Source organism: Rattus norvegicus, chromosome 4, assembly GCF_036323735.1.
Source record: "Rattus norvegicus strain BN/NHsdMcwi chromosome 4, GRCr8, whole genome shotgun sequence".
Classification (NCBI taxonomy): Eukaryota; Metazoa; Chordata; class Mammalia; order Rodentia; family Muridae; genus Rattus; species Rattus norvegicus.
Window position 1 is genome coordinate 26,593,022 of NC_086022.1, and position 24,351 is coordinate 26,617,372.

The 24,351-nt window shown below is 39.4% G+C and overlaps 1 protein-coding gene across 8 annotated transcripts in view; it reads right to left on the bottom strand.

Moving 5' to 3' along the window:
• The window catches only part of Slc25a40 (solute carrier family 25, member 40), an 87,152-nt gene that overhangs the window by 48,734 nt on the left and 14,067 nt on the right, over positions 1 to 24,351 (bottom strand). For 6 of the 8 annotated variants that reach the window (XR_010065616.1, XM_063285716.1, XM_063285717.1 and 3 more), the window contains exons 6-9: positions 8,243 to 8,310; positions 6,586 to 6,710; positions 5,199 to 5,372; positions 1,709 to 1,818 (exon numbers count right to left, since the gene is read on the bottom strand). Coding sequence is in view for 7 of the 8 variants with exons in the window: in XM_063285716.1 (XP_063141786.1) it covers positions 1,709 to 1,818; positions 5,199 to 5,372; positions 6,586 to 6,710; positions 8,243 to 8,310 (477 nt within the window). In the remaining variant the exon portion in view is untranslated. The other 2 variants (XM_063285721.1, XM_063285720.1) reach the window with 2 other exon arrangements.

Below are 24,351 nucleotides of genomic sequence, written 5' to 3' on the forward strand. Positions count from 1 at the left end.
GTGTGTGTGTGCGCGCGCGCGCGAGATGTAGCTCAGTCCCACCTTCAGTTCAACTGTGTAGCCAAGGACGACCCTGAAGTCCTGACACCCCAGCCTGTGCTTGCCAGGTGTTAGGGTTACAGGCATGAGCCATCACACTCAGCTTTTTAACATAGTTTAAAGTAGAAATTCTCCAGTATGTACATAGCATATAAAATTTTCCAGCAAACATTTTTCAAATAATTAGAAAAATTAAATTTAAAAGTTAATGAAAATATATACTTCAAACTTTTAGTTTCTATGTACCTTTTAATGGATATATATGTATATGTATATTTATGTTGAAAAAAATCACATTTCTAAACTCTTCTCAAAGTGGTGCAGTTTATAATTTATCACCTTTTTCCATACTGCCTTAAGTGAGATTGAAAACGATAAATTTCTTTAAAAATGTATCTTTAAGATATTCAAATATAGTATTTTTGCTTCCTAGCTACATTTGAATAAATTTACAAAAGCCTCTTAAAATTCCATTTTATACCATTTCAGCATGTGTTTTTCTTCAAATTAGCTGCAAAGACTGCAGGCTGTTTGAATGTACTGCCATTTCTCATCTCCACAGTGGACCATGTGTGCACTACATGCTGCTACCACACATTCTAAATGAGTTAGGACAGCTCTCTGTGGCATCATCACATTCAGGAGCTTTTCCCATTGTACAGATAAATCTTTACTTGAAAGTTAAGGTAACCAATAATTTCTAAATTAAAAGTCAACGTTTCTGCGTTCAGTAGCAACGCCCTCTTCCTGTATAAGCTGGTGCCTCCTCGGGTCATCCTTCAAGGCTAATTACCTTCTCCTCCCTGCCTATTCCACACCAGCCGAACTGACACACATTAGTGTTGTTTTCTAATTTCTGCCCCTACTGCACTGCCTTCCTTACCCAACTTTTCTACAACGTTCCACCTCTTCACTCAGCCCTCTAAGTCTTACTTGTTTTTCTTTAAAGATGAAGGCTGTCATCATGGGTCTAAACTGGCCCCGAACCCAAGCTTCCTGCTTCCACCTCTCAAACACTGAGTACTGACTTAATGTCTTGCTGCTCTGTAAGTGCAGTCTGTGTGGGTCACACAATAAATGATCACACATTTATTTTGGAAGTATGTGGATCTAAGACAAGACTTTCTTGTCCAAGCAGTGGTGAGATGACTCTGTACCACTTGTGTGGCAGGAAAGGAGGAGCTTCCTATTACTCCAAAGTGGTCCTCAGTGTTTCTTCCCTTCTGGTTTCAATGTTTCTCAAAATTCCTGTAGAAATTTCTAAATAGCCAAAATGTTTTCAAGAACCACAGGAGCAGAGACTAGGCATTGTCTGTTTGATTTGACGATACACACCAGACAAAACTCCACGACTATTAGCTAACCATATTAACTAACATCTATTGAACTAATGTGCTGTAAAATACTATTTAAAAAAGTTCTATATCACACACAATCATGATAATACCTATAAATATGGAACCAGTATAAGTCTATTAAAAATCAAATGAGTGTAGAATAAAAACATTGATAGGAAGTGCATTTTAAAACAGTTAAAATAGTAGAATTTATTTCTTTGAAACAGAAAAAGTGTCCTCTCAATATACATGAAATGCTTGATAAGATCTTGTTCTATTTTAATACTAATAGCAATTTTCTGGAATATTAACAACAACAACAACAAACTTACAGAACCAGACAATGCTCCTGCAGTAAAGTTGATCATAAATGTTGATTCATATAAATCAGATTTCTCACAAAGCCACCTCCTTAAATTTTCATAATTATACCAGTACATTGCTGTAAAACAGAATGAAAGGAGCACAAATTTAGAAAAAGCTGTAGAGTTAGAGGAAAGAGCTATGGTGTTACAAATCAGAGTGAAACAGGAACTCTAGTCTTGATGCACTGCCTTTAATACTTCAAATTGGGCGGGATTAGAAAGGGGCTGAAATTCTAAACAATGTTTTAGCAGTCTTTAAGAAAACAAAACCTTCTACATCAATACTGCTGAAATCTAACTGAAAATCCCACAGGGCAGGTAGGAAAAAGGTCAGGGAAAGGGCGATCTACTGGCAAGAACAGTGTAAAGACCAAGAAAAGACAAAGCACACTGATCCGGAGTGCCATGAAAGGCCACACACCATGGCCAGATGAAGTATTCCAGAAATATAAGGGCATTTCATATGACTCATGTTACATACTGTACTAATAAAGCCATGGAAGAGCCTATTCATGATGGAAAACACTTGATAAAATTAACATTCTCATTTAAAGCAAACCCAAATTCTTGGAAATATATAGAAAGGTGTTTCTGATGAAAGATATGTAACAAAAACTTGTATCAGAAGTAACTACTAATACATAGAAAGAAAGGAAATTAAGATAAATGAAAATTAAAACATTGAAGACCTAGTACACATTATCTACAAAGAAGCTCAAAAGATATTTACACTAATTAGAATTTCTTCATTTTTAAAAGGTAGCTAGATATCATCTAATACGCAAAATTCAATTGCAACTTTATTACCCACAAAGCTTTATAAAGCATATTTATTGTAAAACTACAGGTTTAAAAATACCTAGCAAGGACTGGTAAAGTAGCTCAAAGGGACAGCACTGGCCTAGCATGTGCAATGTCCCAGGTTCAGTCTCCAACACCCAACAAAATATCAAGCAAAAGCTACCAAAACCTGTAAGGTGAAATATACCTATAAAATATATATAAAAGAACGCATATAACCTTTATGAAGAAAATTTAAAAAGCTATTGAAAGACTTTAAAAAATATTAAAACATATCAATCTTAGAAAAGACCTAGGCAACATCAAGAATTTTTTTTTATAAAGCACTAGTGATTTGGACAGTATTATTGGCAAATTATTATCAGATAAATAGAACAGTAGGACAAAATTCATTCATACATGAATTTAGTTAGCAAATCTCTTTACCAACTAAAGTTACTCAAGTTACTCAAGGAATGATGCTGACAATGACCTATATGATGACCTAAAAATGGCCAATGAAGCAAAGCCCAGCTCTGTAAGTAATCACTGAAATGCAAATCAAAGTGAGATATTTTAAATGATCAAAGTAACATAATTTAAGGACCTTGACAATGAAGTGCTTATGAAGGTATAAGACAGCAGAAAACATCATAATTGGTGATAAATGCATTCATCCATGCAATCACTTAATATTTCTTACTCTGTCATCGTGTATGGGCGTGAGTCCGCATGTGGAGGTCTAGAAACACCTTCCAGCAGTTGGTTTTCCTGTTGGACCAGGTGGGTCTTGGAGCCTGAGCTCAGGCATGAGGCCTGACAGCAAGCAGCACTAGTCCTCTTGCTAGTCCTATTTTTGTTTCTTCTGCTATTTTAAATAATTTTAAATTTTGAGGGGTTTTTGTTGTTGTTTTTGATACAGAGTCTTACTGAGTAGTCTAGCCTGGCCTCAAATTCACAGTGATCCTCATGTCTCAGTCTCTCAAATGTTGCTATTACAGACAGACATGAGCCATCACACCTGGTTATAACCACTTTTTAAAAACATGGCACACACCTTTAATCCTACACTCAGGAGGCAGAGGCAGGAATCTCTGTGAATTTGAGGCTAGTTTGGTCTATATACCAAGCTCCAGGCCAGCCAGCGTTATGGAGAGAGACCCTCTCTCCACAAAAAATAAACTAAAGACTCACTTTTAATTAGCAAAATCAGAAATACGCTTAAGATATTTAGATGAGTCAGCAAATTCAATATGGGGAAAACTGTCACATAGGTACAATAAGAAACTATATAAATTTTTTCATAGCAGTACTACTATATATAGTACTATATACATAGCAGTAATATATATGTGTGTATTATACATGCATATATATTATACATAATACACATACACACACACATATATGTATATGGTGGTTTGAATAGGAATGGCTCAGAGATATATGTGTGTGAATGCTTGGACATAGGGAGTGGCTTTGTTGGAAGATGTATGTCACTGGAAGTGGGCTTTGAGGTCTATAAGCTCAAGTCTGGCCAGTGTCTCTCCTTGGTACCTTTGGACGAAGATGGAGAACTCTTAGCTCTTTCTCCAGCACCAAGCGTGCCTGCTTGCCACCATGTTTCCAGTCATGACAATAACAGACTGAACATATAAAACTATAAGCCAGCCCCAATTACATGTTTTCCTTTGTAAGTTTCCTTTGTTGTTCTTCACAGCAATAAAAATCAGACTAAGACAATATATGAGTCAAAAATAAGAAAACAGTTATCTGCAAAATTAGAATGTTTCTGGTGAAATTTTTGAGTAGAAAGAAGATGGTTTTAAAGATCAAAACTAAACAATAGATTTTTAGGCATAATAAACTGGAAAGCGTTTTACAGCCAAGTAAGATGATGAAGCCCAGTGTGAACAGTGTGGCGGCTCACTGGCTGGGGCACTTGCCGCATTGCCTGACAACCTGGGTAAATGCAGAGCCCACACAGCTGAAGGAGAGAACCAACTCCTGCATTCTGAGGTTACCACTGGGGAGGGGTGTGGTGCAGCCGTGTAAGGGTTTATAAACAGCTTCTCCATCTAACAGTGACAGCAAAGCTTAGGGTGACAGGCGAGTTCACAGGTACTCAGTTTTGTAAATATATATGAGTTTTCTTTTTTTTTTCTACAAACCAGAATATAGTTTTAAAAGTAAACTGGCATAGGAGACTATGATTAATTACTTAATGTCTCGATAAAGTATAAAGTCAAGATAATTACCTATCTGATTTATAATAGTCTCTTCCAGAATACTTAATGGAAAGTTTTTAGTATTTAGTATTTAGTTTTCCTAAAAAGTTAAATTCAGTTAATTTAAAGATGGTCTTAAATACATTTATAATATTCTTATTTGTATTTTACTTGCCTTATTGATTGATTTATTTAACTTAGGATAATGTTAAAGTAGTTTATATTATCTGAGTATGAATACATACTAATGAATGCTTAGCAGTGAAATACAGGGATGTGAATAGAAACTATCTAATCAATAAAGGCTTGTATAGTTCTGAAATGCAAATAGTGAACTACAAATTTGTGATCAATACATAAAAAATAATTACTTTTAAAACCTAGCAAAATTATATGCTCTAAGACAAAGATACTTAAAAATTAACAGCTACTAATAAGACAAATCCTACCTGAGAAGGGCACATCTCTAAGAATAGTAGGAGCCCAGCCCTTCCAAAGGGAAATCCAACCGTCTTCAGACACTTTCATGCTCACAATCTGATAGAGCTCCTTGTAGGAAAACGTCTTAGACTGCATCTTAGTTCTGATCAATTCTAACGGGCTTATCATTGTTACTGCACCAACTAATACAAACAGGAGAACACATAAATTAAAGCATACATGATGGGAGCAAAACCTAATGCTTACGTTTTGTCCCTCTTCCCCCTACCACAAATCATACGCTAAAATTTCCTGCATTTAGAGAAATTGCAGATGTCAGTGCACTAGGAATGCAATGAATAAGCCTCCTCCTGGAAAAGTCACCTCTGCGATCATGGTCTCTCTACTGCCACCTTAGGTCTATGTTCTATATGTTAGTAAAATTTTAATTAGCTAATAAAGTAAAAGGTCACTTGTGACATTTACAGATGTTTGTTTTGGTTGATTTTTGCTCCCTTCCCTCATCCCCGTACAGACCTTTTCCTCCCCGAAGCCTTCTGCCTTGGATTTTCCCTTCCTACATCAGTTCATCTGTCTATGCTATCCCCACTTATTCTTGATGCCTATAAAGACTAAAATAGAGTATGTGATGATGTTAGTAGATTTTCTCATGACAACTGTGTCAAAATAAATCTAGACCATTTTCTTGGTTTCAATTCTTTAGAGGATAATACTAAAAATTCTAGAGTCAACCAGAGAACCATTAAAATCGAAGCCAGAATTTGCAAGTAAACAACACTACTACTTCTTCCTCTCCTCTTTTTTGGAGGAAGAGGCTCAATACATAGAATCAAGCCTTAGAGATCACCTCCCAGGGACCGGGCTTACAATCATGGGCTACCACGCCTAACAAAGGCACATTTGCCTTGTTCTTTGCTCTCTTCTCTTCCCCGCTCTTCCCCTTTGTCCCTTCTCAGCCCATGCTCATGGCCGGCCTTTATTCTTCTCTTCTACTCTTCTTCTCTCATTAAACCTTTCCCCGTGGGGAGAGGGAGGAAGCATATTTACACAGAGGCGATCTTCCCTCTGACTAAGCTCTAAATCCTAGAGTTTATACAAAGTGTTACAAAAGCTTTTGCCTGAGCCATGTAACTCATATACATTGAAAGTTTAGTAAGAGTCAATTGCGACATCATTCTTAGTAACTGGCTAAGAGTCAATGAAAATGAGACAATCCTACCTCCTGATGACGCTCACTTACTACATGATTTGTGGAGTACAGACATCAACACATCCTACAGACTAGAATGCAAAGCACGCTATACCAATATTCTTCACATCACATAGGTTCTCCATAAACATCACAATTTAGATGCTCTAAGTAGAAATCTAAACGAAAGCAAGGTCATTACTTACATCTGGCGACAATCCCAGCCACTATTGGTATCCGGGTTTCATTTTCTCCTAATTTGGTTTTCAGAAAAGTACTTAACTGCTCATAGCAGGTGAAATAAATAACTGTGGCAGGAACTGCCATCACTCTGTCAGAAGCACACACAAATATGTTCAGAATTATCAAAAGGCCTCAACTATACTGTTCAAATCACACACTGTGACTGTCCCATGCGAGGAATGTGAGCGTGTGTATGTCTCCATATACATGTGTATTATGTGCACCTGCGTAGGTCTGTGGGCAAGCTTGCAGCAAGAACACAAGGTCAAAGTCGGATGTCTTGCTCTGTTGCTTTCCACCTGATTCCTTTTTGAGACAACTGCCCGGCCAGCAAGCAGCAGCAACATGTCTGTCTCCACCTCCCAAGTGGTTGGATTTCACGTGCGCACCCATGGGCCTGACATTTTAAAGTGGGTGCTGGGGAGCACACCTGAGGTCCTCAGGCATCCACAGAGAGCACTCAATCACCCTCTTCCCTACACCAACGTTTCTTAAAAGCTCGAGAATAACTCCGAAACAGTTTTAAACCACAGCTCATCTATCACAGCTGCTCATAAGCAGAAGTAAATTTCAATTACGCTGCCGGGATTGTAGACATTATACACAACTGTGAGGGAATTCTGATGACATTTAAAGTGAAATATTAAGGGAATTATTATTTAAGTATAAATAAAAATGTCAGGCACAAGTGTGTCATACAGATTAGTGCAACAGGAAATCATTTTCTGTTTTTTATAGTGTGACATCACAATCACAGTGACAGACCACAGCTTGGGATATTTTGATTCTATAGAGATATTCCATGCTGAAAATTTGGAAATAGGACTGAACCTGGAGCTGTCACTAGACTGTTATCTAAGCCACTAAAGTATATGCCTCAAATATTCCTCAAGGCTGGGTAATTCCCTCCATATAAAAGGCAAGAGGAAGTCAAAACATCTGCTGGAGTTTTCATGTTCAGTTTTTTGAGCTTACCATATTTGTTCACAAACTTGTATTTAGTAGAAAACTAGAATTGAATATATAAATATTCAACATATCTTACAGGTTCAGCACAACAAAAGGAAAAGTATCAAATCATTTATTTTCAAACAACAAAAAAAATATGTAAACATGCAATAAAAACTCTACACACTGGCCAGGTGGGTTGTGACACTAGGAGGCAGAAGCAGGTGGATCTTTGAGTTCAAGGCCAGCCTGGTCTACAGAGCTAGTTCCAGGAGAGCTGGGGCTACACAAAGAAACCTTGTCTCAGAAAACCAAAAACTGACAAACAAAAAAAACACAACATATTCTGAAAGTCGGGTTGAGTTTTCCAAGGTAGAAACACTTCACACCCTGCTGTTACTCATTGCCAGAGTAAGTATGTCCTGTGCTATGCCAGCAAAAGAATTTTTAAAATTGATATATCATCTCCTGATGTATGGTCTAACTGTAATGAACCACATGCATAAATATAATTTCCCTGGGTCTTATGAGTCCTTCTAGAACATCCAATGTATAGTGTGAAACTCAAAAACAATACTTCAGGGAATGAAAGAGTTCTAATATTAAATGCAAGGCTTCGCACAACTCTGCTGATTACACCCATGATAGAGAACATAGTGAATTTCAACTTACAGAGTAGGAGGGAGGCCACTCCACAGGGATTTTATGCCCTCATTCCGGACAATTTTTAAAAAGGCATCCTAAAATTATAAACAGAAAGGTAAACAAATTCTGTCTTTAAACATAATAAATATTTATGATAACCAGTAATCTGAATATTTTAAACATTAATATCTAAAATATAAGTTTCTTGGATTTATGAATACCCATTCTTAAAAACAAGAGACAATTTCACATACATAAGAGGGAATGTTCCCAGACAGTATTTTTTAGACTGAAATCTCCACTACTTGCTTTGGCTTTCTTTTGAAACTTATTTTATTTCTGTCTAAGCTTTTGAGGGGCTGGAGACATGGTTCAGCAGTTAAGCTTGCCCTTCCACAGGACCTGAGCTCAGATGCCAGTCCCCATTTTAGGTGGTTCACAAATTCCTGTAAGTTCAGCTCCGGAGGACTCAATGCCCTCTTCCCACCTCTGGGTACTTGCACACATGTGGGCATAGACTCACAGACACATATATACACGTTAACTTTTTTTAAATAAAAAGTTTTCATAAGATTACTATAAAAAAGTACAAAATTGATTATAGAAACTCTTCTAAGTATGGAATCTGAGAAAGTATCATTAAAGACCACATTCTGGAGTCTCTGAAGAGGAATCAAAAGCAGTCAGAATGTAAAGCAAAGCCTGCTATTAACAAACTCTTATAACTTAATAATAAAAACTTAAAAACTGTCAAAAGATAGAAGTTTCACCATGAAAAATTATGTTCAGCATCATTAATCATTGTGGAAATAAAAATCAGAACCACTTCTAACACAGAGGACAGATTAAAATAAAAAGACATATTTACACATGCCTGTAACCCCAACTACCTGTGAGGCTCGGCCAGGCAATGGAAAATCCAAGGCCAGGCAGGGCACTGCACTGAAACCTCCTGCTTAGAAGGAAGGGAGGGAGGAGGGGAGGGAGGGACAGGGGAAAGGAAGAGTCGGGAAGGAGAGAAGAGAGGAGGAGGAGGACATGGGTCCTAGTGAGGACTGGAGAAACTGGAAGTCTCATATATTGCTTGAAAAGTAATGGAAAATAAAATGGTATACCCACTTTGAAAAACGGTTTGGTAGTTTCTCAAAAAGCTAAATAAATTTGTACCATACAACCCAAAAAATTGACTCAGGATATACATGGAAGAGATATTAAATCACATGTTCACACAAAAGTTAAATGTTGATAATTGTATTATTTACTTCCCAAAGTGAAAATAACCTAACACCTCTCAACTAATAAACAGAAATAAAATAAAGTACATTCATAAAGTGGTATGCTATGCAGGACTTAAAAACTGCCAACATAAATCACAACTCTGGAGCACTTACAATACTGTGCTAAGAAGGCACTCACAAACTCACAAGCAAGAAAAGAGGAGCCTGGTAGGAGAGCTAACTTCTAGACACATCTGCTCTGACAGGCAGCTCAGTCTTCATGGCTGCCCTGACTGGCCTCACTGGGAGAGGATGCACCTAACATGGCAGTTGATGTGCCAGGGTCGGGGGATACCCAAGGTAAAGAAGGGGAAGAGGGATGGGAGGAAGGAACTTGGTGAGAGAGGGACTGGGAGGGGGAGCAGTGTTTGGGATGTAAACAAATACATACATTTTAAAAATATATTGTTCTACTCCAGCCAACTATGATCAGATCCTTATCAGCAAAACCAAGGACGCTGTGTAGACTTCCCCTGTAAGGGTGCATTAGAGAAGTATAGCACCTTCAGTGGGTGGGTGTTACAGAAGATAACATGGGGGAACGTCTCCTGCCCGGGTACACCTCTGCCTACTGTATCACGGTGGTCTCAGAAGAGGAATTGTGGAGAGGGCAGACTTCTGCCACCATCTGACCAGGCAGTGCAAAGAGCCAATACTCACTCAGACTTGCTGCCCATGGGTGTGAGTGGAGAATCTAGATTTCCAGCTATGGGCGTTAACTATGTGATTCTCCCTCTTCCTTTTGTTATTTAAAGGTCTGTTGTTGTTTAAAAGGTCTAAACAAATGTTTAAATAGGATTTGGGGTTTAATAACAACTTTCAAATGACTCAGTGTTTAAAGTCCATTCACTATCCTGAGGACTAGGGAGATGTTATACTAAACGAAGCGAGACAATAATGAACACTGACATTGAGCTAAGATGTCTACGTTCCCTGACAAAGATTTCAAATCAGCCAACATTAAAAACAAAATAAAGAGCAGCTCTCTGCTCCCAAACCCCGTGGGAGAGAGACCTCACCGCCTGGTCAGGTGGGCACTCCTGAGGCTGCAGAGCGGAGGAGACCACCAACACTGCCCACCCCTGCCCACATCCCTGGCCCAAGAGGAAACTGTATAAGGCCTCTGGGCTCCCGTGGGGGAGGGCCCAGGAGCGGCAGGACCCCTACGCCTGAGACACCGCCAGAACCTGAAGGAAACAGACCGGATAAACAGTTCTCTGCACCCAAATCCCATGGGAGGGAGAGCTAAACTTTCAGAGAGGCAGACACGCCTGGGAAACCAGAAGAGACTGCACTCTACACACACATCTCGGACGCCAGAGGAAAACACCAAACGCCATCTGGAACCCTAGTGCACAGAGGCTCCCGGAGAGGGCGGCGCATATCTTCCTGGTTGCTGCTGCTGCAGAGAGCTCGTGGGCAGCACCCCAGGAGCAAACTTGAGCCTCGGGACCAGAGGTAAGACCAACTTTTCTGCTGCAAGTGACCTGCCTGGTGAACTCAAGACACAGGCCCACAAGAACAGCTGAAGACCTCTAGAGAGGAAAAACTACACGCCCGAAAGCAGAACACTCTGTCCCCATAACTGGCTGAAAGAAAACAGGAAAACAGGTCTACAGCACTCCTGACACACAGGCTTATAGGACAGTCTAGCCACTGTCAGAAATAGCAGAACAAAGTAACACTAGAGATAATCTGATGGCGAGAGGCAAGCGCAGGAACCCAAGCAACAGAAACCAAGACTACATGGCATCATCGGAGCCCAATTCTCCCACCAAAATAAACATGGAATATCCAAACCCACCAGAAAAGCAAGATCTAGTTTCAAAATCATATTTGATCATGATGCTGGAGGACTTCAAGAAAGACGTGAAGAACTCCCTTAGAGAACAAGTAGAAGCCTACAGAGAGGAATAGCAAAAATGCCTGAAAGAATACCAGGAAAACATAAATAAACAAGTAGAAACCCATAGAGAGGAGACACAAAAATCCCTGAAAGAATTCCAGGAAAACACAATCAAACAGTTGAAGGAATTAAAAATGGAAATAGAAGCAATCAAGAAAGAACACATGGAAACAACCCTGGATATAGAAAATCAAAAGAAGAGACAAGGAGCTGTAGATACAAGCTTCACCAACAGAATACAAGAGATGGAAGAGAGAATCTCAGGAGCAGAAGATTCCATAGAAATCATTGACTCAACTGTCAAAGATAATGTAAAGCAGAAAAAGCTACTGGTCCAAAACATACAGGAAATCCAGGACTCAATGAGAAGATCAAACCTAAGGATAATAGGTATACAAGAGAGTGAAGGTACCCAGCTCAAAGGACCAGTAAATATCTTCAACAAAATCATAGAAGAAAACTTCCCTAACCTAAAAAAAGAGATACCCATAGGCATACAAGAAGCCTACAGAACTCCAAATAGATTGGACCAGAAAAGAAACACATCCTGTCACATAATAGTCAAAACACCAAACGCACAAAATAAAAAAAGAATATTAAAAGCAGTAGGGGAAAAAGGTCAAGTAACATATAAAGGCAGACCTATCAGAATCACACCAGACTTTTCGCCAGAAACTATGAAGGCCAGAAGATCCTGGACAGATGTCATACAGACCCTAAGAGAACACAAATGCCAGCCCAGGTTACTGTATCCTGCAAAACTCTCAATTAACATAGATGGAGAAACCAAGATATTTCATGACAAAACCAAACTTAGACAATATCTTTCTACAAATCCAGCACTACAAAGGATAATAAAGGGTAAAGCCCAACATAAGGAGGCAAGCTATACCCTAGAAGGAGCAAGAAACTAATCGTCTTGGCAACAAAACAAAGAGAAGAAAAGCACACAAACATACCCTCACATGCAAATATGAATATAACAGGAAACAATAATCACTATTCCTTAATATCTCTCAACATCAATGGCCTCAACTCCCCAATAAAAAGACATAGATTAACAAACTGGATACGCAACGAGGACCCTGCATTCTGCTGCCTACAGGAAACACACCTCAGAGACAAAGACAGACACTACCTCAGAGTGAAAGGCTGGAAAACAACTTTCCAAGCAAATGGTCAGAAGAAGCAAGCTGGAGTAGCCATTCTAATATCAAATAAAATCAATTTTCAATTAAAAGTCATCAAAAAAGATAAGGAAGGACACTTCATATTCATCAAATGAAAAATCCACCAAGATGAACTCTCAATCCTAAATATCTATGCCCCAAATACAAGGGCACCTACATACGTAAAAGAAACCTTACTAAAGCTCAAAACACACATTGCACCTCACACAATAATAGTGGGAGATTTCAACACCCCACTCTCATCAATGGACAGATCATGGAAACAGAAATTAAACAGTGATGTCGACAGACTAAGAGAAGTCATGAGCCAAATGGACTTAACGGATATTTATAGAACATTCTATCCTAAAGCAAAAGGATATACCTTCTTCTCAGCTCCTCATGGTACTTTCTCCAAAATTGACCATATAGTTGGTCAAAAAACGGGCCTCAACAGGTACAGAAAGATAGAAATAATCCCATGCGTGCTATCAGACCACCACGGGCTAAAACTGGTCTTCAATAACAATAAGGGAAGAATGCCCACAGATACGTGGAACTTGAACAATGCTCTACTCAATGATAACCTAGTCAAGGAAGAAATAAAGAAAGAAATTAAAAACTTTTTAGAATTTAATGAAAATGAAGGTACAACATACCCAAACTTATGGGACACAATGAAAGCTGTGCTAAGAGGAAAACTCATAGCGCTGTGTGCCTGCAGAAAGAAACAGGAAAGAGCATATGTCAGCAGCTTGACAGCACACCTAAAAGCTCTAGAGCAAAAAGAAGCAAATACACCCAGGAGGAGTAGAAGGCAGGAAATAATCAAACTGAGAGCTGAAGTCAACCAAGTAGAAACAAAAAGGACCATAGAAAGAATCAACAGAACCAAAAGTTGGTTCTTTGAGAAAATCAACAGGATAGATAAACCCTTAGCCAGACTAACGAGAGGACACAGAGAGTGTGTCCAAATTAACAAAATCAGAAATGAAAAGGGAGACATAACTACAGATTCAGAGGAAATTCAAAAAATCATCAGATCTTACTATATAAGCCTATATTCAACAAAACTTGAAAATCTACAGGAAATGGACAATTTCCTAGACAAATACCAGGTACCGAAATTAAATCAGGAACAGATAAACCAGTTAAACAACCCCATAACTCCTAAGGAAATAGAAGCAGTCATTAAAGGTCTCCCAACCAAAAAGAGCCCAGGTCCAGACAGGTTTAGTGCAGAATTCTATCAAACCTTCATAGAAGACCTCATACCAATATTATCCAAACTATTCCACAAAATTGAAACAGATGGAGCCCTACCGAATTCCTTCTACGAAGCCACAATTACTCTTATACCTAAATCACACAAAGACACAACAAAGAAAGAGAACTTCAGACCAATTTCCCTTATGAATATCGACGCAAAAATACTCAATAAAATTCTGGCAAACCGAATTCAAGAGCACATCAAAACAATCATCCACCATGATCAAGTAGGCTTCATCCCAGGCATGCAGGGATGGTTTAATATACGGAAAACCATCAATGTGATCCATTATATAAACAAACTGAAAGAACAGAACCACATGATCATTTCATTAGATGCTGAGAAAGCATTTGACAAAATTCAACACCCCTTCATGATAAAAGTCCTGGAAAGAACAGGAATTCAAGGCCCATACCTAAACATAGTAAAAGCCATATACAGCAAACCAGTTGCTAACATTAAACTAAATGGAGAGAAACTTGAAGCAATCCCACTAAAATCAGGGACTAGACAAGGCTGCCCACTCTCTCCCTACTTATTCAATATAGTTCTTGAAGTTCTAGCCAGAGCAATCAGACAACAAAAGGAGATCAAAGGGATACAGATCGGAAAAGAAGAGGTCAAAATATCACTATTTGCAGATGACATGATAGTATATTTAAGTGATCCCAAAAGTTCCACCAGAGAACTACTAAAGCTGATAAACAACTTCAGCAAAGTGGCTGGGTATAAAATTAACTCAAATAAATCAGTTGCCTTCCTCTATACAAAAGAGAAACAAGCCGAGAAAGAAATTAGGATTGGCAGGATTAATATACAGCCAACCAATTAGACAAGATGGATGAAGCAAAGAAGTGCAGACCGACAGGAGCCGGATGTAGATCGCTCCTGAGAGACACAGCCAGAATACAGCAAATACAGAGGCGAATGCCAGCAGCAAACCACTGAACTGAGAATAGGTCCCCTATTGAAGGAATCAGAGAAAGAACTGGAAGAGCTTGAAGGGGCTCGAGACCCCAAAAGTACAACAATGCCAAGCAACCAGAGCTTCCAGGGACTAAGCCACTACCTAAAGACTATACATGGACTGACCCTGGACTCCGACCCCATAGGTAGCAATGAATATCCTAGTAAGAGCACCAGTGGAAGGGGAAGCCCTGGGTCCTGCTAAGACTGAACCCCCAGTGAACTAGTCTATGGGGGGAGGGCGGCAATGGGGGGAGGGTTGGGATGGGAACACCCATAAGGAAGGGGAGGGGGGAGGGGGATGTTTGCCCGGAAACCGGGAAAGGGAATAACACTTGAAATGTATATAAGAAATACTCAAGTTAATAAAAAAAAAAAAAAAAACAGAGACTGAAGGAACACCCATTCAGAGTCTGCCCCACATGTGGCCCATACATATATAGCCACCCAATTAGACAAGATGGATGAAGCAAAGAAATGCAGACCGACAGGAGCCGGATGTAGATCGCTCCTAAGAGACACAGCCAGAATACAGCAAATACAGAGGCGAATGCCAGCAGCAAACCACTGAACTGAGAATAGGTCCCCTATTGAAGGAATCAGAGAAAGAACTGGAAGAGCTTGAAGGGGCTCGAGACTCCATATGTACAACAATGCCAAGCAACCAGAGCTTCCAGGGACTAAGCCACTACCTAAAGACAATACATGGACTGACCCTGGACTCTGACCTCATAGGTAGCAATGCATATCCTAGTAAGAGCACCAGTGGAAGGGGAAGCCCTGGGTCCTGCTAAGACTGAACCCCCAGTGAACTACACTGGTGGGGGGAGGGCGGCAATGGGGGGAGGGTTGGGAGGGGAACACCCATAAGGAAGGGAAGGGGGGAGGGGGATGTTTGCCCGGATACCGGGAAAGGGAATAACACTTGAAATGTATATAAGAAATACTCAAGTTAATAAAAAAAAATATATATATATATATAAAAAAAACAAAAAACAAACTGAAAGAACAAAACCACATGATCATTTCATTAGATGCTGAGAAAGCATTTGACAAAATTCAACACCCCTTCATGATAAAAGTCCTGGAAAGAATAGGAATTCAAGGCCCATACCTAAACATAGTAAAAGCCATATACAGCAAACCAGTTGCTAACATTAAACTAAATGGAGAGAAACTTGAAGCAATCCCACTAAAATCAGGGACTAGACAAAGCTGCCCACTCTCTCCCTACTTATTCAATATAGTTCTTGAAGTTCTAGCCAGAGCAATCAGACAACAAAAGGAGGTCAAGGGGATACAGATCGGAAAAGAAGAAGTCAAAATATCACTATTTGCAGATGATATGATAGTTTATTTAAGTGATCCCAAAAGTTCCACCAGAGAACTACTAAAGCTGATAAACAACTTCAGCAAAGTGGCTGGGTATAAAATTAACTCAAATAAATCAGTAGCCTTCCTCTACACAAAAGAGAAACAAGCCGAGAAAGAACTTAGGGGAACGACACCCTTCATAATAGACCCAAATAATATAAAGTACCTCGGTGTGACTTTAACCAAGCAAGTAAAAGATCTGTACAATAAGAACTTCAAGACACTGAAGAAAGAAATTGAAGAAGACCTCATAAGAGGCAAAGATTAAAACAGAGACTGAAGCAACACCCATTCAGAACCTGCCCCACATGTGGCCCATACATATACAGCCACCCATTTAAACAAGATGGATGAAGCAAAGAAGTGCAGACCGACAGGAGCAGGATATAGATCGCTCCTGAGAGACACAGCCAGAATACAGCAAATACAGAGGTGAATGTCAGCAGCAAACCACTGAAATGAGAATAGGACCCCCGTTGAAGGAATCAGAGAAAGAACTGGAAGAGCTTGAAGGGGCTCGAGACCGCATATGTACAACAATGCCAAGCAACCAGAGTTTCCAGGGACTAAGCCACTACCTAAAGACAATACATGGACTGACCTTGGACTCTGACCTCATAGGTAGCAATGAATATCCTAGTAAGAGCACCAGTGGAAGGGGAAGCCCTGGGTCCTGCTAAGACTGAACCCCCAGTGAACTAGACTGTTGGGGGGAGGGCGGCAATGGGGGGAGGATTGGGAAGGGAACACCCATAAGGAAGGGGAGGGGGGAAGGGTATGTTTGCCCGGAAACCAAAGAATTATTATTAAGTATTAAATAAATTTAAAAAAAATAAAAAATAAAAACAATGAATGTTCATTTATCAACATATTTAAAGTAAAAAGTAGCGATTAGACCGTTCCAGCTAACAAATACATACACAAAAAGCATGACTAATAAAAATGGAATGGTAAAACATGTAACACAAAGGGAAGCAAGAAAAGCAACATAGAAAGCAAAACAAAACAAAAACAAAAGAGAAACAGGAAAAGACAAGCATAAGCCCTTATATCTATAAATGCACTAATATAGTTTCTCTACTGATTGAATGACAAAGACTGACAATTTAAAACGTTTAAGAAGAAATATTAAGAAATAATATTTAGATTTAAAATGCATCAGAAGCTGGGCATGGTAGCACACAACTGCTGTCGCAGCACTTGGGAGGCAGGGAAAGGCAGATCTCTATGGCCAGCTTGGTTTACCTACCAAGTTCCAGCCAGGGCTACAGGAACTGACAATATTTCACAAAACAAAACAAAACGCACTAAAGACCCAACAGAGTGAAGATGTCATTTCACTCGGAGCTGGAAAAAAATTGTAATATAATTCCTCTAAAAAAAAAACTTTAGAACTGTTAAAGAATAACTAACTCTTGTATACTCCTCCCAGCAAACAAACAAAATGAATGTCTGTAGCAGGTTTTGCACACAGCCTAGCATGGAAATGTGGCACAGCCATCCCAGGCCAGTGGGCAATAAGTCAGTAGCAAATCCTGCACTTGTGGACAGCCAGGAAGAGTCTCTCTCTGTCCTATGACTATTACCTAGAGTGAAAAATGCCAACCTCTAAAGCAGCATATGCCATGATTATTCCACATGACGAAATTTCCTGAATTCAGAACTGAATACAAGTTGCTAGAGGTTACTGGGTGGATAAGTGCACAAAGAAATTGGGTATTTTTCTTTAAAGGGATCAAGAAAATCCTCATAGTGCTCTCCTTAGAAGGGTGTTATTGTTACTACCAAGAATATGGAGACAAACATATGTAACTCTGTTTTTTTTTTTAAAGGGAGACCTACAATTCTCAAAAAATTTAAAAATAATTTTAAAAAGCTACATTTCCCAAATATAAAAAGGATACACAAAAGAAAGTTAACAAGTTATAAGGTAAGAAATACGTTTCTTTACCACAATTTAATATGATAGACTTTTAATTCCCTAGTAACTAGAAAATCATACACAAGAAAACAAACGACTTCCCAAAGAAAAGTTGTCTCCCAGGAGCGCTGACACATCTAAGCTCACAAGTGAGACCACCAATGCCCCAGTACCTGGCCCAAGTGGAACCCTGGAACCACAGAGCAGCCTGGGACAGGATCCTTCCAGTTTCCATCTGGGACTGGAGCTGACCCTGTGCCACAGCTCTCCTCAACCCAATCCCAGCCAGAAAGAGGTTGTCTCCCAGGAGTGCAGACTCACACACCTAAGTTCCCAGGCTCCCAGGAGGGACAAGCTCCAGTCAGAGTCAGAAAGATCAGCTAACACCAGATATAACCAGATAGCAAGAAGAAGCAAGGACAAGAAGTTAAGCAACAGAAACCAAGGCTACTTGGCATCATCAGAACCCAGTTCTCCCACCTCAGCAAATACTGGATACCCCAACACACCTGAAAAATCAAGATTCTGATTTAAAGTCACATCTCATGATGATGACAGAGCACTTTAAGAAGGACATAAATAACTCACTTAAAGAAATACAGGACAACACAGGTAACCAGGTAGAAGCCCTTAAAGAGGAAACACATAAATCCCTTAAAGAATTACACGAAAACACAACTAAACAGGTGAAGGAATTGAACAATACCATCTAGGATCTAAAAATGGAAATTGAAACAATAAAGAAAGCACGAAGGGAGACAACCCTGGAGATAGAAAACACAGGACAGCCATCAGACTTCATAGATGCAAACATTACCAACAGAATACAAGAGATAGAGGAGGGAATCTCAGGCACAGAAGATACCTAGAAAACAATGACACAACAGTCAAAGAAAAGGCAAAGGGCAAAAAGCTCCTAACCCAAAACATCCAAGAAATCGAGGACACAACGAGAAGACCAAACCTACGGATAATAGGTATAGAAGAGAGCGAAGATTCAGATCTTAAAGGGCCAGTAAATATCTTCAACAAAATTATAGAAGAAAACTTCTCTAATCTAAAGAAAGAGATGCCCATAATCATACAAGAAGCCTATAGAACTACAAATAGATCAGACCAGAAAAGAAACTCTGTCTTCACATGATAATCAAAACACCAAATGCACAAAACAAAGAATATTAAAAGCAGTAAGGGAAAAAGGTCAAGCAGTATATAAAGGCAGACCTATCAGAATTACACTACACTTCTCAACAGAAACTATAAAAGCCAAAAGAAACAAGCTGGAGTTGTTTAATATCAAACAAAATAAAAAATAAGACTTTCAACCAAAAGTTATCAAAATAGATGAGGGATATTTCATACTCATCAAAGGAACAATATACCACGATGAACTCTCAATTCTGAACATCTATTCCCAGATGCAATGGCACCCACATTTGTAAAAGAAACATTACTAAAGCTCAAAACACACATTGAACACCAAACCATAATAGTGGGAGACTTCAACACCCCACTCACACCAATGGACAGATCATTGAAACAGAAACTGAACACAGGCACAGTGAAACAAATAGAGGTTATGAACAAAATGGATTTAAAAGATATCTACAGAATATTTCACCCTAAAACGAAAGAATATACCTTTATCTCAGCACCTCATGGTACCTTCTTCAAAATGGACCATATAATCAGACACAAAACAAGCCTCAACAGATAAAAGAACATTGAATTCCATGTATTCTGACAACCTTGGACTAAGGCTGGTCTTCAATAACAACAAAAACAGAAGAAAGCCCACATACACATGGAAACTGAACAACTATCTACTGAATGATAATGTGGTCAGAGAAGAAATAAAGAAATTAAGATGTTTTAGAATTTAATGAAAATGAAAGCACAACATTCCCAAACTAATGGGATACAACGAAAGCAGTGTTAAGAGGAAAACTCATAGATCTGAGTGCCCCCTTAAAGAAATTGGAGGGAGCATACACTAGTAGATTAATAGCACACCTGAAAGGCTCTACAACAAAAAGAAGCAAATACACCCAAGAGGAGTAGACAGCAGGAAATAATCAATCTCAGGGCTTAAATCAACCAAGTAGAAACCAAGAAAATATACAAAGCATCAAAAAAAAAAAAAAAAAAACCATGAACTGGTTCTTTGGAAAAAAAAAATCAGTAAGATAGATAAACCCTTAGCCAGACTAACCAGAGGGCACAGAGTGAGTATCCAAATTAACAAAATCAGAAATGAAAATGGAGACATAACAACAGAATCTGAGGAAATTAAAAAAAAAATATCGGATCTTGCTACAAAAGACTCTACTCAACAAAACTGAAAAATCTGGACAAGATGGATAATTTTCTAGACAGATAACAGGTACCAAAGTTAAATAAGGATCAGATAAACCATCTAAACAACCCCATAATCCCTAAAGAAATGGAAGGAGACATTAAACATCTCCAACCAAAAAAAGTCCAGGACCAGATGGGTTCAGTGCAGAATACTATCAGACCTTCAAAGACCTAATACCAGTACTCTTCAAACTATTCCACAAAATAGAAACAAAAGTAAGACTACCCAATTTAGTCCATGAGGTCACAGTTTTACTGATACCTAAACCACACAAAGACCCAACAAAGAAAGAGAATTTCAAACCAATTTCCCTCATGAATATCGATGCAAAAATACTCAATAAAATTCTCAAAAACCAAATTTAAGAACACATCAAGGGCCCGCAGCAGCTCTCTGCTCCCAGACCTGGTGAGAGAGAGACCCAACCGCCTGGTCAGGTGGGCACTCCTGAGGCTGCAGAGCGGAAGAGACCACCAACACTGCTCACCCCTGCCCACATCCCTGGCCCAAGAGGAAACTGTATAAGGCCTCTGGGCTCCCGTGGGGGAGGGCCCAGGAGCGGCAGGACCCCTGCCGGAGACACCGCCGGACCCTGAAGGAAACAGACCGGATAAACAGTTCTCTGCACCCAAATCCCGTGGGAGGGAGAGCTAAACCTTCAGAGAGGCAGACAGGCCTGGGAAACCAGAAGAGACTGCTCCCTGCACACACATCTCGGATGCCAGAGGAAAAAGCCAAAGACCATCTGGAACCCTGGTGCACTGAAGCTCCCGGAAGGGGCGGCACAGGTCTTCCTGGTTGCTGCCGCTGCAGAGAGCCCCTGGACAGCACCCCACGAGCAAACCTGAGCCTCGGGACCACAGGTAAGACCAAATTTTCTGCTGCAAGAAAGCTGCCTGGTGAACTCAAGACACAGGCCCACAGGAACAGCTGAAGACCTGTAGAGAGGAAAAACTACACGCCCGAAAGCAGAACACTCTGTCCCCATAACTGACTGAAAGAGAGGAAAACAGGTATACAGCACTCCTGACACACAGGCTTATAGGACAGTCTAGCCACACTGTCAGAAATAGCAGAACAAAGTAACACTAGAGATAATCTGATGGCGAGAGGCAAGCGCAGGAACCCAAGCAACAGAAACCAAGACTACATGCCATCATCGGAGCCCAATTCTCCCACCAAAACAAACATGGAATATCCAAACACACCAGAAAAGCAAGATCTAGTTTCAAAATCATATTTGATCATGATGCTGGAGGACTTCAGGAAAGACCTGAACACACTTAGGGAAGCACAGGAAAACATTAATAAACAAGTAGAAGCCTACAGAGAGGAATCGCAAAAATCCCTGAAAGAATTCCAGGAAAACACAATCAAACAGTTGAAGGAATTAAAAATGGAAATAGAAGCAATCAAGAAAGAACACATGGAAACAACCCTGGATATAGAAAACCAAAAGAAGAAACAAGGAGCTGTAGATACAAGCTTCACCAACAGAATACAAGAGATGGAAGAGAGAATCTCAGGAGCAGAAGATTCCATAGAAATCATTGACTCAACTGTCAAAGATAATGTAAAGCGGAAAAAGCTACTGGTCCAAAACATACAGGAAATCCAGGACTCAATGAGAAGATCAAACCTAAGGATAATAGGTATAGAAGAGAGTGAAGACTCCCAGCTCAAAGGACCAGTAAATATCTTCAACAAAATCATAGAAGAAAACTTCCCTAACCTAAAAAAAGAGATACCCATAGACATACAGGAAGCCTACAGAACTCCAAATAGATTGGACCAGAAAAGAAACACCTCCCGTCACATAATTGTCAAAACACCAAACGCACAAAATAAAGAAAGAATATTAAAAGCAGTAAGGGAAAAAGGTCAAGTAACATATAAAGGGAGACCTATCAGAATCACACCAGACTTCTCGCCAGAAACTATGAAGGCCAGAAGATCCTGGACTGATGTTATACAGACCCTAAGAGAACACAAATGCCAGCCCAGATTACTGTATCCAGCAAAACTCTCAATTAACATTGATGGAGAAACCAAGATATTCCATGACAAAACCAAATTTACACAATATCTTTCTACAAATCCAGCACTACAAAGGATAATAAATGGTAAAGCCCAACATAAGGAGGCAAGCTATACCCTAGAAGAAGCAAGAAACTAATCGTCTTGGCAACAAAACAAAGAGAATGAAAGCACACAAACATAACCTCACATCAAATATGAATATAACGGGAAGCAATAATCACTATTCCTTAATATCTCTCAATATCAATGGCCTCAACTCCCCAATAAAAAGACATAGATTAACAAACTGGATACGCAACGAGGACCCTGCATTCTGCTGCCTACAGGAAACACACCTCAGAGACAAAGACAGACACTACCTCAGAGTGAAAGGCTGGAAAACAACTTTCCAAGCAAATGGTCAGAAGAAGCAAGCTGGAGTAGCCATTCTAATATCAAATAAAATCAATTTCCAACTAAAAGTCATCAAAAAAGATAAGGAAGGACACTTCATATTCATCAAAGGAAAAATCAACCAAGATGAACTCTCAATCCTAAATATCTATGCCCCAAATACAAGGGCACCTACATATGTAAAAGAAACCTTACTAAAGCTCAAAACACACATTGCACCTCACACAATAATAGTGGGAGATTTCAACACCCCACTCTCATCAATGGACAGATCATGGAAACAGAAATTAAACAGTGATGTAGACAGACTAAGAGAAGTCATGAGCCAAATGGACTTAACGGATATTTATAGAACATTCTATCCTAAAGCAAAAGGATATACCTTCTTCTCAGCTCCTCATGGTACTTTCTCCAAAATTGACCATATAATTGGTCAAAAAACGGGCCTCAACAGGTACAGAAAGATAGAAATAATCCCATGCGTGCTATCGGACCACCACGGCCTAAAACTGGTCTTCAATAACAATAAGGGAAGAATGCCCACATATACGTGGAAATTGAACAATGCTCTACTCAATGATAACCTGGTCAAGGAAGAAATAAAGAAAGAAATTAAAAACTTTTTAGAATTTAATGAAAATGAAGATACAACATACTCAAACTTATGGGACACAATGAAAGCTGTGCTAAGAGGAAAACTCATAGCGCTGAGTGCCTGCAGAAAGAAACAGGAAAGAGCATATGTCAGCAGCTTGACAGCACACCTAAAAGCTCTAGAACAAAAAGAAGCAAATACACCCAGGAGGAGTAGAAGGCAGGAAATAATCAAACTCAGAGCTGAAATCAACCAAGTAGAAACAAAAAGGACCATAGAAAGAATCAACAGAACCAAAAGTTGGTTCTTTGAGAAAATCAACAAGATAGATAAACCCTTAGCCAGACTAACGAGAGGACACAGAGAGTGTGTCCAAATTAACAAAATCAGAAATGAAAAGGGAGACATAACTACAGATTCGGAGGAAATTCAAAAAATCATCAGATCTTACTATAAAAACCTATATTCAACAAAATTTGAAAATCTTCAGGAAATGGACAATTTCCTAGACAGATACCAGGTATCGAAGTTAAATCAGGAACAGATAAACCAGTTAAACAACCCCATAACTCCTAAGGAAATAGAAGCAGTCATTAAAGGTCTCCCAACCAAAAAGAGCCCAGGTCCAGACGGGTTTAGTGCAGAATTCTATCAAACCTTCATAGAAGACCTCATACCAATATTATCCAAACTATTCCACAAAATTGAAACAGATGGAGCCCTACCGAATTCCTTCTACGAAGCCACAATTACTCTTATACCTAAACCACACAAAGACACAACAAAGAAAGAGAACTTCAGACCAATTTCCCTTATGAATATCGACGCAAAAATACTCAATAAAATTCTGGCAAACCGAATTCAAG